At 46.1% G+C, this 14,458-nt stretch overlaps 1 protein-coding gene across 2 annotated transcripts in view; it reads left to right on the plus strand.

The window, feature by feature from the left end:
* Positions 1-258: 258 nt before the first annotated feature.
* Positions 259-14,458, plus strand: part of CASS4 (Cas scaffold protein family member 4) — a 39,381-nt gene continuing 25,181 nt past the window's right edge. For both annotated transcript variants that reach the window (XM_053573449.1, XM_053573450.1), the window contains exon 1: positions 259-529. In XM_053573449.1, the coding sequence (XP_053429424.1) occupies positions 494-529 (36 nt within the window). In that variant the 5' untranslated portion in view covers positions 259-493. The remainder of the gene's footprint in view (positions 530-14,458) is intronic.

The following is a 14,458-nucleotide window of genomic DNA, read 5'->3' on the forward strand; positions in this document are numbered from 1 at the left end:
AAGAAGTGCTGACCGCTGCCAGAAATCCAGCCCAGGGCCTCTGGTCAGGGAAGTGTGGCTGGTGTGTTCAGTGGGAGTCGTTCCACGGTGTTTAAGGGACAAGAATGCTGTTTCCATGCACAGAGCTCTTCAAAGTAGGAACTTCCCCCTAAAGCAGAAGAGTGGGTTTTTTTCTTCTTCTTTTGTGGTTTCATATAACCAATGAGTGACAATCTCTACTTACAGACAGTGAGACGTCAGGCATTGAGGGGTGCGTGGGGCCATATTTCTGGTTCCCTCCTCCTTCACCCCTCTCATTTTACTCTTATCACGCTTCCCAGAATGTTTGCCTGCTGGGAGAATCTTTTTGACAACTTCCCATGTGTTGTCAGATAGCTCCATAGCATTCAGTTTCTGGGAAACATCCAGAAGCATGCAGTGACATTGCATAATCCTCCTCTAAAGCCAGAGATAGTGGCGGTGGCACTCAGAGGAGCCTTCTCACAGCGCTGTCATGAAAGGAACAGGAGTCACGGAAGGTGCCCCCAAGGTGAGTGGCAGGGGCTGCTCAAATGGGGCGGGAGGAAGAGGGGAGCAGCTGGTTTTAGTTCTGGCTTTCTAATGAAGGCTCGAGGTGAATGCTAGTGATGAGAGTCTGAGGCTGCCAAGTTTAAGGTTAAGTTTAAGTGTAATGCTTCTTACCAACTCAAATGCTTGAGTTTGAGATGAGTGAACCTAACTTTGTAGTAGAAATCAGCTCACATGGTTGACAGGACAGCCCGTCCCTTTGTGTCCGTTCACTGCCCAACAAACTCTGTAAATGAGATGTGCATCTCTGCCCTAGCCCTCCCCGATCTCTTCTTTCTCTGGACCCTGAAGATACTCGTGTTGTTCACAACTATCCTGATTGATTTCTGTGCTGGCTTTGCAACAGCAGAGCTCAGATCCCGGCTGCAGCCTCTCATGCTGAGTCCCTGGTAGGCTCTCTGGGTGCTGTTGTTGCCCATTAACCTGTATATCTTGCGAGTGAAGCTGGAACGTCTTTCTGTGTCATGAATGAAAAAAGATTCACTATTTAGAAAGCGTAAATGGCCTCCGTATGCAAAAAACATCCTCAAACACAAAGAAAGTGAAGCTCAGGTTGATGTTTTTCAATCTTGCTACACCTTTTAAACATGTTGAGCAGAACAGGAAAAAAAGTAATGGAACAATTACTGAATGGGGAGCCTGCTAACATGAATTAAATGTTATCATTGTAGTAATAATAATAAATGTCCCTACTGGAGTATATGCCTCAGTGACCTGTGATGTCCTCTCTTACACAGGTTATGTGTAAATATCTTTACTAGTATAATTTTGTCTCCAACTATTTACTTCGAAAATGTTCAAACCATTGGAAAAATTGAAAAAAAAATTCAGTAAATTCCTGAAGATCCCTCCCCGACTTTGATTCCTTCCACTTCACTGTGTTTTTGTTCACCTATCGGTATGTGGGTATACACAGGAACACACTTTGCTTTTACTGTTGTTAAACCGTTTGAAGATAAAGGGCAGGAGGCTGGGCCTGGTGACTCATGCCTGTAATCTGAGCACTCAGGAAGGCCGAGGCAGGTGGATTGCCCTGAGCTCAGGAGTGCGAGACCAGCCTAAGCCAGAGCGAGACCTCGGCTCTACAAAAAAAGAAAGAAAGAAAAAGCCAGGCCTTGTGGCAGGCACCTGTAGTGCCAGCTACCTGGGAGGCTGAGGCAAGAGAATCACTTAAGCCCAAGAGTGGAGATTGCTGTGAGCTATGATGCCACAGCACTCTACCAAGGGCCACAAAGTAAGACTCTGTCTAAAAAAAAGAAAAGAAAAGTCAGGTATAGGCTTGGCGCCTGTGGCTCAAGTGGCTAAGACACCAGCCACTTACACCTGAGCTGGTGGGTTCAAATCCAGCCCGGGCCCGCCAAACAACAATGACGGCTGCAACCAAAAAATAGCTGGGAGTTGTGGCGGGTGCCTGTAGTCCCAGCTACTAGGGAGGCGGAGGCAGGGGAATCGCTTGAGCCAGGAGTTGGAGGTCGCTGTGAGCTGTGTGATGCCACGGCACTCTACCCAGGGCGACAGCTTGAGTCTCTGTCTCAAAAAAAAAAAAAAAAGAAAGAAAAGAAAAGGCAGGAAAAATGACACTTCATCCCTAAAAACTCCCCTCCTGTGTCTCCTGAGACCTCAGACACTGTCCTCCAGAGCCACGTGTCTATACTATGCCCAAGAACATCTGGCACTGATTTAATAATCCCATTCTAATATTAGTCCATATTCTCATTTCCCCAAAGCATTCTTTTGTAGCTCTCGGGGATGTTATTTGTTTCTGCATTTCTTTGCTTTTCTGATCCAGAATTCATTCCAGGATTACACGGGGTGCTGCTAGTCAGGTCTCACTTGTCCTTCATCTAGAAACAATTTTTTTCTTTGTTTTGTAACGTAAATGTTTTTCTGAGTAGCCTAGATTTAGACTTGTTTTTAGACTTATTCTGCCTAAATGATCTAGATGATCTAGACAGCACTTTACAGTTTGTAAGTAACCTGCCTCCAAGTCTTCACTCTGCTGACACCTGGTTCCATCCCCCACCTCTTCGGTGTCGCTGGGCAGGGGTGATGTGGCAGCTCAGGTGAGGGAGACCCACAGCCTCAATTAAAGAGTCAATGTTCTTTGGCCCTCTCCTCCATCTCAGCTCTGAGTAGGATGTTCTAGACTCACTCAAAGAATATCCAAGGGAAGACATAGAGCTTAAACAAACCAAATTCTCAAGGTTGCCTCAGATGTGTCCACCACTTGTGGGGACGTGGCTTGCTTCAGTGCCTCTGGGCAAGAAAGCTCAGAGGGGGCGTCTTGACGAGTGGGGAGCAGTTTCAGGCTCTTCCCGTACCCTCAGCTTCCCTATGGGGGTAAGCAAGACATTTCACACCAGTCTTTATGGAAGAAGGGCAAGCCAGACCTTGTGCAGAAACGTACATGGCCCACCCAAGGCTGGATCCCGCTCCCACCAGCTCCTCCCTCAGCTCCTGCCCCTTCTCCCCACTGGTCCCTGCCTTGAAATGCTCCTCTGTGGGGCCTCCCCTCAGGCAAGCATCACCCCACCCAGAGGCCTCTCTGGACCACCCTATCCAAATCACTTCCCCCGCCCACATCCCCATCATGTTGGTCATCTGTCTTCCCCTCTGGGAAGTCACTGCTGTGTGGGACAGACCTGGGCTCTGTTATTCAGCACTGAGTCTCTTGAGTCTGCAGCTGTACCTGCACATAGTAGGTGCTCAGTAAATGCTTTGTAGTAGTGTGTAGATGAATAGGAGGTTACAGGAGCCCCCTGGAGGATAGGAACGGCATCTCCTCACCACCAAGTATCCAGGAGCAGGAGCCATTCCTCTCAGCCTGCTAACCCCTGCCGGTCCCAGCCTAACTCCCCACTCAGTCTAGACACTTGAGAGTTGGCCCCTCTTTCTCCCATGGTCACAGGCTGCCTTAGATTTGAGCTGCTGTAATTGAAATTCAAGGTCACAAGAACCTGTGGCCTCCCTGTGACCTCGTCCAGCAACTTCCTCCCTTCACCCATCCCACAAGACAACACAGCCCAGACACAATATCTAACTTGAAAACACGACTCCCAGCACCTTGCTCAACCACTCACCCAACACATAGTTACTGGGCTCTGGGGGTTCAGGGTGATCAAGACGGAGCTGACCTTCTGGTGGGCTTCAGCTCCACAGTAGATGAGCAGATACACATGTGACCGTGGGTGGCAACGAAAACAACTGCCACAAAAAAAGATAAAACAGGTATTCTGATGGAGGCAATGGAGGGAAACAGCTGCTCCAGAGACCAAGTAATGGGGAAAGCTCCCCAAGCAGAGGGAGCAGCAGGTGCAAAGGCCCTGTGGTGGGAATGAATTCAGCATAGTAGAGCATCTGTGAAAAGGCCAGTGAAGTTGGAGCAGAGTAAACAGGGGGAGACAGTGGTCAGAAATGAGAGCTGAAGTGTAAGAAGGGTCAGCCCGGGCTGTGTAAGAGCTCTGAAATCATTCTAGTTGCAGGCAAAGCACTGGCCCCCTTAAAACAGGAGAAGCCATGGTCTGATTTTTGTTTCCCCCATCGGTCAGGCTGCTATGCAATGAATGGACCGACCAGAGGTAGAAAAGAGCAGGTGCAGGGAGGTGAGTGCAGAGACTTAAGTGTAGGAGGCTTCTTTGTTCATCTTGGATGGTGCCCTCCTCTTCTCAATGGACTTGGAGAAGCGTGTGCTTGGCCTTTTGCAAAAATAAAACCTTTGGGGTTAGAGACTATTGGAAATGTGTGAGCAGAGGAATAATAAATCAAGGATTAAATGCCCTTTTGTCAGAATATTGCGGGAGTCCACATGTTTTGGTTGCATAATGTGCTTTTGTACATTCGAAGTCAAAGCTTTGTGTCATTAGGTGTAACTTTACCCATCCCCGCCCCTCCCACCCGCTTGCTATCTATTGCGTTTACTTGCATTTTACACGTAAGTGTTGATTGACTAGTTCCAATTTATGTTCGATTCAGAAGACAACACACTTTTCATTCCTTTGACAAATAGTCAGTGCCTTCTGTAGGCTAGACACCGTTCTGAATGCCACTAAGGACAAGTGTCTGGTCCTTTTTCTCAGGATTTAATAAATTATCATGGTTGATAAAAAAATCTATTAACATCAATGCTGCCTATGGGATTAAAATAGAATTTAAAGGCTGGATACAGTGGCTCATACTTGTAATCCTAGCTCTCCAGGAGGCCAAGGCAGGAGGATCCCTTGAGGTCAGAGGTTTGAGACCAGCCTGAGCAACAAGACACCATCTCTACTAAAAACTAGCTGGATGTTTGTGGCAGGTGCCTGTAGTCCCAGCTATTTAGGCGTCTGAGGCAAGAGGGTCTCTTGAACCCAGGAGTTTGAGGTTGCTGTGAGCTGTGATGACACAGCACTCTACCCATGGTGACAGAGTGACAGAGTGAGATTGTCTAAAGAAATAAAAGTATATATGTATTTTTTTTTTTTTTTTTTTTGTAGAGACAGTCTCACTTTATGGCCCTCCGTAGAGTGCCGTGGCGTCACACAGCTCACAGCAACCTCCAACTCCTGGGCTTAAGCGATTCTCTTGCCTCAGCCTCCCGAGCAGCTGGGACTACAGGCACCCGCCACAACGCCCAGCTATTTTTTGGTTGCAGTTCAGCCGGGGCCGGGTTTGAACCCGCCACCCTCGGGATATGGGGCCGGCGCCTTACGGACTGAGCCAAAGGCGCCGCCCTATATATGTAATTTTTAAAATGTATATTTGTTCCCTTGTTTAATAGCCTATATTCTCGGAGCATTTTATTATTTCCTATAGAGTGCACTTAGTAAAAATAAAGAGAATGCCACCACCATGCCAAAACTCAAAAGTCTGCTGAGAGACTATTCAAAGGACAGCCCCATGGTAGGGGAATAGGGAAGCAGCCTTAGAAACACAACACCGCTCTGGAATGGCTCCACTGTGGTGACTAAGAGAGGAAATGACAAGGGCCTGGAGGGGAAATAACTTACAAGGAGGAAGGTTGGAGGCTGGTAAGAAAGATACCGCTGAGGGGGAGATTAGAAGAGTCCAGCGTGAGTTGCAAAAAAACGGGAAATGATTGTTTTAGGAACCATTTCTAAACTCGTTGCTCACACACCATTTGTTCAGAAGAAGAGTCTTGTGGACACATCCAGGAGAGGCAGGGTCAGCCATGGGAACACGCAAATCCTCCTGCACCCAAGTGATGCCCCCCAGCTCTGCCACTCCAGGCTCCAGTCTCTTAAAGCCCCCAGGACCCATATAGACCACTGCAAAGTCGCTCAGGGCACCTGTGGGCCAGAAAAAGTTTCTGCATGAGCTGATACATTGGTGAATGTACTGTTCTTTTTCTTTTTTTTTCTTTTGAAAAAGAGCCTCACTCTGTGACCCTGGGTAGAGTGGTGTCAGCCAAGTGGTATCATCCTGACTGCCCTGGTGTCAGCCTAGCTCACAGCAACCTCAGCCTCCTGGGCTCAAGTGATCCTCTTGCCTCAGCCTCCCACGTAGCTGAGATTACAGGCATGGACCACTATGTCTGGCTAGTTTTTCTATTTGTAGTAGACACGGGGGTCTCCGTCTTGCTCAGGCTGGTCTCAATCTCCTGAGCTCAGGCAATCCACCTGCCTCGGGCTCCCAGAGTGCTGGGATTACAGGCGTGAGCCACCATTACCGGCCTATGCACTGTATCTCAATATGCACTAGAAAAAAAACAAATTAGCTCATCAGCCCTGTAATTTCATAGGCTAATATTGTGTAGGGAGAGATGGGTCTTAAAAGTTGGCTCAATTTGTTACTTTAATTTTTTTAATGTACAGGCAGCACAGGCGAGTGAGAACTACACAGCCTCAGAAAAGCTGTCTCCCTACGATGGAGTTGGCATTATTAGTGATGAGCAATCAAGTGACACAAAGCTCCTTCTTTCTCCATACCATTCCTCCTTCATTCTTTTCAAAGAAGGAAAGAAGGAAGAAAAGGAAATTAGAAAGGAAACACACCTGCATGTTAATTTCTTTGTGATCCTTCCGATGACTTTCACGAACTCAGAGGCCAGAGCAGGGAAAGATGCCGTCCAAAATGCATGTTTGCAGTTGGATGGGAACGTGGAGATCACCCTATAAAGCTACCACACTGTCAGATGAAGGGAGCGAGGCCCAGAGGACGTGGCAGTTACCTGCTCTCCTTCCTCAGTAACTGGTTTATGGGCGAGAGCAGAATTCTTGAATGTGTACCTTGACCCAATATTCCTCCCAAACCTTTGGTTTCCCCCAATCAAATATCTTAACCAGTAACTCAGGGACTGTTCTAGCAAGGAGTGAACTTGGTGGTGGGAGGCAGTGGGACAGGTGTGAATAAATAGACCAGGATCCCCAGAGCACTTTCAGCTCTAGAATGCAGTGCAGTCTGACACGGCCACATCCAAGAAAATCTATCATTCGAAGACCTGGGAGACCTTTATTGCTGGCATCCCTTCAGTCCTGAGCTCAGATCAACGGAACCAGGTCACCAGTTCCCCACAGCACAGGTTGTCAGGCATACAGTCGGTGCTTATAAATAATTGCTGGTTTAATGAAGCACTAAAAGTACAGTTTAGCGAAGTTCCCATGAATAGGGAAAGTATATTGAAGCTAGTTGATCTGAGCGAGACTCAAACCTAGTAAAAAACCACAGTATTCAGGTATCGGGGGAAAGACATTTCATTTCCATCAGTGGCTTTGGAATTTTTTCTGGCCACCGTCTCTTCCTCAAAGTCCCAATAACAGGCAGTGTCTTCTACTGTTACAGAAGTCCCTGTAATGTGTGGCTTTTCATCTGACCCATCAGGAGAAATCCAAAGCCAGATGGGTCAGAGTTCAATGTTATGGAGAAAGCAGTTAAAGTTTGTGCTTATTCACAGAATATGCCCTTGTCCAGGATTGTTGGTGAACAAGGAATCATTTTTTTATTTAAGTTTCTCTCATAACCCTACTCACATCCAAATTCACTGTTTGTTCCCTTCTTTGTCTCGGTACCAGAGGATAAACCAATCGGCCATAGAATGGCTCTTTGCGTCAGATGGATTGGGAGGGAATGGAGAGCAACTCTGGAGAGAATTCATCATGTTCTGAGTGGCCCTTAGTTTCCCAGGGCTTAGTCCCTCGCCCAGACCACTGGGGAGGATGGCTGCAGAAAAGGCCCTGTCATGCTCATGTGCTTTAGATACGAGCCTTCAAGGCATTCTTGCACAAACTCCTGCAGAAAGTTTCCCTTCTGAAGCCATTTTTTCTGGTGTTTTCCTGGGTATGGAAAACAATTACAGAAGTAATTTCTTTAAAAGATCGGGATGAAGGTGAGCGTGAGTGTCTGAGTCTCTCTCTTCTAATGTCCATTTCCTGCAACTGTTTGATTGCCTGCACTTCTGGGTTAACGTGTAAAGAATCCAAAATTGCTATTTCAAGTTTTTTTCTCTGTGTTTAGGAAGTTGGTAATTATGTTTTCCAAATAACTATGACACCACTGGAAACAACTGAAAGTTGTTTTAGGTACCAGATTGTGAAACAGAAAATGGAGAATTTCATATCTTGTTTAGAAAGTTATATCCTCTTTAGTTAAGGGTTTGTTTTTTTAAGGTGAAATATTACTTTAAATATAAAAATAACTGGGGAAAGGGAGTTTCAACATCATGCTTTCAGTTAAATGGTTTCAGATCATTTCCTTCACACTCTGGAGACTTTCAAGAATTGTCAATTTTCCAAAAAAATAAAAAACAAAAACAAGATTGCATGAATGTACACAGCTATGATTTAAGAAAAAGAAAAAACAAAAAGAAAAATTGTCAATTTTTTCAAACGGAAAACAGAAGCAGAAACTGAGTTATTTTCCTAGCCTACTTAGCAAATTAATATTAAATGAACAAAAAAAAAACCTAGCAGTTTTCTTTCAGCATCTCTCATTTAACTGCTTTGCTAAGTTTTTTTAAAAAAACAGCTCCAAGAGAAACAACTTTCTTTTATGTCGTAGCACAATACAAGCTATCACCTCATTAAAAAAGAATTTAAAATATTTCTGATAATGAAATGCAGATTATTGGAACAAAGCTGTTTTAAGTTTTATAACCTCATAAATTAATTCTCTCACCACATTAGGCATGACAAATTACAGAGGATAATTTAATGTTATTCTCGAATTCTCAGAGCAAGTTCTAGTTAGGAAATATCATGCCATTTTTCTATTTTAAGTGACTCTCAGTTCCCCATTACTTATGAATTTGACTTTTAAAGGCAAAGGTTGATACGGAGAGCTTCTGAAATTCACAGAGAAAATACCATTCAGATTGTAGCTTCTTTCTGGGACAGATGTGTCAAAGAGAGAGGATTACACAGGGATGAAAGAAGAGGCGACAAAAGGAAGGCAGGAATCAGGAACAAAGACTCATCTGGAAAAGGAGAGAAAAATGAATGGTGGGTGAGAGGATCTGGAGGAGGAGGTGTTTCATTTCCATCAGTGGCTTTGGAATTTTTTCTGGCCACCGTTCTTCCTCAAAATCCCAATAACAGGCAGTGCCTTCTACTGTTACAGAAATCCCTGTAATGTGTGGCTTTTCATCTGACCCATCAGGAGGAATTCAAAGCCAGATGGGTCAGAGTTCAATGTTATGGAGAAACCAGTTAAAGTTTGTGCTTACTCACAGAATATGCCCTTGTCCAGGATTATTGGTAGAAGTATTAGGAAAGCAAGGAAGCATCCTTTTATTTAAGCTTCTCTCATATCCCTCCTCACATCCAAGTTCACTAAGTTTATGCACTTCTTTGACGCTTGTACCAGTGGATAGACCAATCGGCCATAGAATGTCTCTTTGCATCAGATGGATTGGGAGGAAAACTAGGGGAATGTCGGGGAGAATTCATCACACCCTGAGTGGCCCATCCTTCCCCTGGCTCTTGGTTTCAGCCCAGACCAACTGTCAAGAACAGCTGAGCTGGGCTGGGCTGGGCTGGCGTTCCCATTTCAACAGGAGACCTCACAGTACAACTCCAGGAGGGAGAAAAGTTGTTGAACTGTTACTCCAGATGCTTTCCCCAGTGCCACCCGCCAGCAATGCCCAGCTTCTGTCTCCTGCTGCTGCACACCCTAACTGTGCCGGTGGGTAACATATCCCGCCCTGAGAGGCCTCCCACCTGCCGGGGATCTTTGCATGCAGAAGCCAAGTCACCCTGCACCCAGCCCAGGGAGAGCCCTGGGGGAGGGGGTGGGAGAGGCTAATTGGAGGGAAGGGCAGGGGGGCTCCCCAAGGTACTTAGAGACCCATTCAATGCCTCCCTAACCTGCCTGGGCCAGGGCCAGGGCCAGACAAACCTTTAAAGCTCTTCCAGCCTAAACACCTGTGATTCTTAGTGGACCTACAGTTAGATGGCATTTAATTCAACACACGGTTGTTGTTGCCTCCTGTGTGTCTTCTCGCTGCGGCCCTCCTCTCCCACTCCCCAAATCAGCTCATTCTCCAACCCTGCTCCAGTTCTTTCCAGCGACCTCTGCGCTGTGCCTGGTGTAGGTCCTCTGCGGGACAGGCCTGTAAGGGTGGAGCGTGGTCTTCAGATCTTCCTCATGTTGCAAACTGCTTTTGGCCAAGATTAAGGCTGACTCAGAGCCAAGGTTTGAGTGACACTGGTAAGCAGCTGTTTAAATTCAAAACCAACTCAGAGGTCATTTTCTTCCAACAGAACAGAGTCCTTTTTAAAAATTAGATTTTCATATTGAAAAAGAAAAATATCTGCACTTGGTTTTCAAAAATTCCAGCTGTATAACTTAACATACACAGAGGAAAGTGTTTTCTTCTAATCCTGAATCTCTAGCTCCCCAGACCCCACACAGAGAGGACCATCCCCCCTCCCCAACTTACTAACCTGCCAGAAAGATGCTGTGCCGATACTAGCATAAATGGGGTCATTCCGTGTACACGATTTCTCATTTTACTCCTTTTTAAAATTAATACTACATTTTGGAAATCATTATTTTTCATGGCTGCAGGGTGTTCCATTACACAAAGGTATCATTTTTTCAGCTTCACCTCCCTCTCCGAGAGGACTTTGTCACTCACTCATCCAGCGTGTGGTCTTCTGGGAGTCCGTGCTGAGCTGCATGGTGTGGGGGCTCAGAGGGCAGGCTGCAGACTAAACCCTGGGTCCCAGTCTTGACTTTGGCCCTGCTTGCTGAGGCTTAGACCACTTACTCACCCTCCCTGTGTCTTACCTTTAACAACACTTGTTTCATGAGGTTGTGACTATCAAGTGAGATTATCAATGCTAATTACTTATCACAGTGCCTGGGACAGAGCTGGAAAACTGAGTCATCTTTATTAACCAGCCATCGTCTAAATACAGTAGTAAACAACAGTTCCTGGCACCCTCTCAGGGCACATAGGCTGGTTTCATTAGGAGCTAATTTGCTTCCAAAAGATTAGAGAGTGTTTTTCTCCCTGCTTGATAAGTTATAGGAAAATAAAGTTAGCTGATACACAGCATTAAGAAGTGTGTATTGTTGTGTGGGGTTTGCAAAGTGAGAACCCCTTCTAGAACATCTTTGCTGTGGCTCACTAAGCTGGGCACAGGGGTGTGTGCCCGTGGTCCCAACTGCTTGGGCGGCCGAGACAGAAGGATAACTTGAGCCCAGGAGTTTGAGGATGCAGGGTGCTATGGTTATGCCCCAAAATAGCCACGGCATTCCGGCCTGGGCACAATAGCAAGACTCTGTCTCTTAAAAAAAAACGTTGTCTCTACCCCTTCTTTCATCTTTCCGGGGGTTGTCTCTCAGAATGTTGCCACCCAACAGAAATCTCTCCCCAGTGAAATGTCGTCTAGACACTTCGCTGCTTCCTCACGGTTGTCCTTCTTCCTCTGTCTCTCTTCCCTTTTTGGAAAATGTGGGTGGGAAAAATGGAGGTGGCGAGGGGATTTTTATGATGCCCTTGGAAAGTTTTCTTTCTTTCTTTTTAACATAATGTGCTTTTTTAAATGATAGAAAATAGACATTTACAAGACAGCGGATAAGAACATTCTCTCTGATTTGATCTTTCCTAGTCTGTCTCTGAATTTATATAATAAGAAACACATTCAAGGCTCGGCACCTGTAGCTCAGCGGCTAGGGCTCTAGCCACATGGGTTCGAATCCAGCCCCGGGCCTGCCAAACAACAATGACGACTACAATCAAAAAATAGCTGGGCATGGTGGTGGGCATCTGTAGTCCCAAATACTTGGGAGGCTGAGGCAAGAGAATTGCTTAAGCCCAGGAGTTTGAGGTTGCTGTGAGCTGTGATGCCACAGCACTCTACCCAGGGTGATAGCTTAACTGTCTCAAAAAAAAAAAAAAAGAAAGAAAGAAACACATTCAAGGACCTTTGTCTTTACAGATGATCAAACAGCTTTCCCCATTCTACATTTGCTCCTCCTATGGAGTCTGGGCTCAGCCACCTGGTAAAGATATGTGACAGGATATTTCACTGATCTCATAGTAAAACCTTCTACATCTGTGGAATCCTTCATAAACCTCAGGGATTCACATTTCCCATACATCAAAGGATTTGTGACATTTACGGTGTAGGCTTTTTTTTTTTTTTTAATTGTGCTTTATGCCTGTAATCCCAGGACTCTGGAAGGCCAAAATGGGAGGGAGAATGGCTTGACATTGGAAGTTCGAAACCAGCCTGAGCAAGAGCAAGACCCTGTCTCTACTAAAAATGGAAAAATGATTGTGGCATAAAAGCTAACAATTCTTGTATGGCCCTCAAAGGCGAAGTATGAACAATTGCAGCACCTGGTCTTAATACTAAGAATTCTTGGAAGTCAGATATGGAATCTGTGCTAAACATGCACAATGTTTCATGGAAGGATTTTAGTAGAAGAAAAATGTCCTTCTTACTGATCTGGGAGATCTGCATCTTTGTACAGAGCAGGGGCCCCAAGGTCACCTGCTGTTCAAGGTCCCTCCCCATTGACCTTCTATTACTGGTTTGTGACATTTACACATTTACCACCTCCCACTGCAGGCTGGTGACCTCTTGGTATGACTCCCCCCTCCAAGAATCACTTAAGCCCAGGAGTTTGAGGTTGCTGGGCTACTTAGAGGCAAACCATCGTGGGAGCTCTACTCTCTACTCTCAGCTTCTAACTTTTTCATTTTAGGAGTACAAGAGTTTGAATGGGGAGTGTGTGAGTGATAAAACACAGAAGAAGTAGGATTGGGCCACGATGCTGTTCTGATGTGATGGGAGGGAAGGAAGGAGTGGGAGAGAGCCTCAAACCAGCTGGCAGCTTGGACACAGACTTTTTTTCTTTTTATTGTTTCAGATGAATTAGGTTACAAAGAATTACGTTTGCATTTGTTAGGTAGAGTCCCTCTTATAATTGTGTCCTGCCCCCAGGAGGTGTGCCATACACCCTAACATTGTGCCCACAATGCACATCTGTCCCCCTCCCTCCCCCCTCATTCCCCACCCCTCACCTCGAATTGAATTGATTTCTCTATTATATGGATGTGTATTAGATCGTCTATTGGCTTCATATTAGAATCGAGTACACTGGATTCTCGCATCTCCATTCTTGTTATGCTTTACTAAGAAGAATGTGTTCTAACTCCATCCAGGTTAATACAAAAGACGTAAAGTCTCCATCTTTTTTAATGGATGAACAGTATTCCATGGTATACCACAGCTTTCTAATCCGTTCCTGGGTTGGTGGGCATTTAGGTTGTTTCCACATCTTGGTGATTGTAAATTGAGCTGCAATAAATAGTCTAGTGCAAATGTCCTTATTATAAATTGTTGTTTTGTTTTTTTTTCTGGGTAAATGCCTAGTAATGGGATTGCAGGGTCAAATGGGAGGTCTAATTTGAGTTCTTTGGGGATTCTCCATACTGCCTTCCAAAAAGGTTGCATTAGTTTGCAGTCCCACTGGACATGATGTTGAGCAACTCAGCGAGAGGGGGGCTTTGGAGCAAAGACTGCCCACTAGAGGAATCCTACACTAGGCAGAAATGATCGGACGTTGGTTCAAGGGGAACCTGAGTGAGGCCCTAAGACCCCAGCAGCGGGCAGGACTCAGTAGCAAGGGTGCTTGCCCCTGACAGAGCGGTAAGATTTTAAAATCTGCCTGAGGGTGCCACTGCCCCCATTACGCCGTTGTCTGACGCCCGGCCTGCTGCTCTCACACATACTTCTTGCCCATCTCCTATTTGAGTTTGTGCTGCTACCTATAGATGTCTTTAAACCTAGCTCCTTCTAGGGCGGCGCCTGTGGCTCAGTGAGCAGGGCGCCGGCCCCATATACCGAGGGTGGTGGGTTCAAACCCAGCCCCGGCCCAACTGCAACCAAAAAATAGCCGGGCGTTCTGGTGGGCGCCTGTAGTCCCAGCTGCTCGGGAGGCTGAGGCAAGAGAATTGCGTAAGCCCAGGAGTTGGAGGTTGCTGTGAGCTGTGTGAGGCCACGGCACTCTACCCGAGGGCCATAAAGTGAGACTCTGTCTCTACAAAAAAAAAAAAAAATAAATAAATAAATAAATAAATAAAAAACCTAGCTCCTTGTAGACTTACATGCATGTGGAATTAAGAGTTCTCAGACTCGAGTTAGGAAACAGACTTGGACTTGAGGTGACCATGTGGAGAATTGGCAAGAACAGATTCCAGGGTCAGACAGGTATGAGTTTGAACCCCCGCCCTACCACCGGCCGCTGTGTGACCTCACTTAGCCTTGCCTAGTCTCAGACTCCACAAAGCACTCGAATGAAGTCAGCTGAGCAGGTGGTGTCCAGCTCTGTTACTCTGGAGTTTCTGTAGCTTTGCTCTTTCCAGTTAACTGCGGAGAATGGAGGTGGAAGGTGAGGCAGCAGTGAGCTGTGCGGTGGCGCCTGGGTGCCGGCTCCCAGGACC

Source organism: Nycticebus coucang, chromosome 21 (assembly GCF_027406575.1).
Source record: "Nycticebus coucang isolate mNycCou1 chromosome 21, mNycCou1.pri, whole genome shotgun sequence".
Classification (NCBI taxonomy): Eukaryota; Metazoa; Chordata; class Mammalia; order Primates; family Lorisidae; genus Nycticebus; species Nycticebus coucang.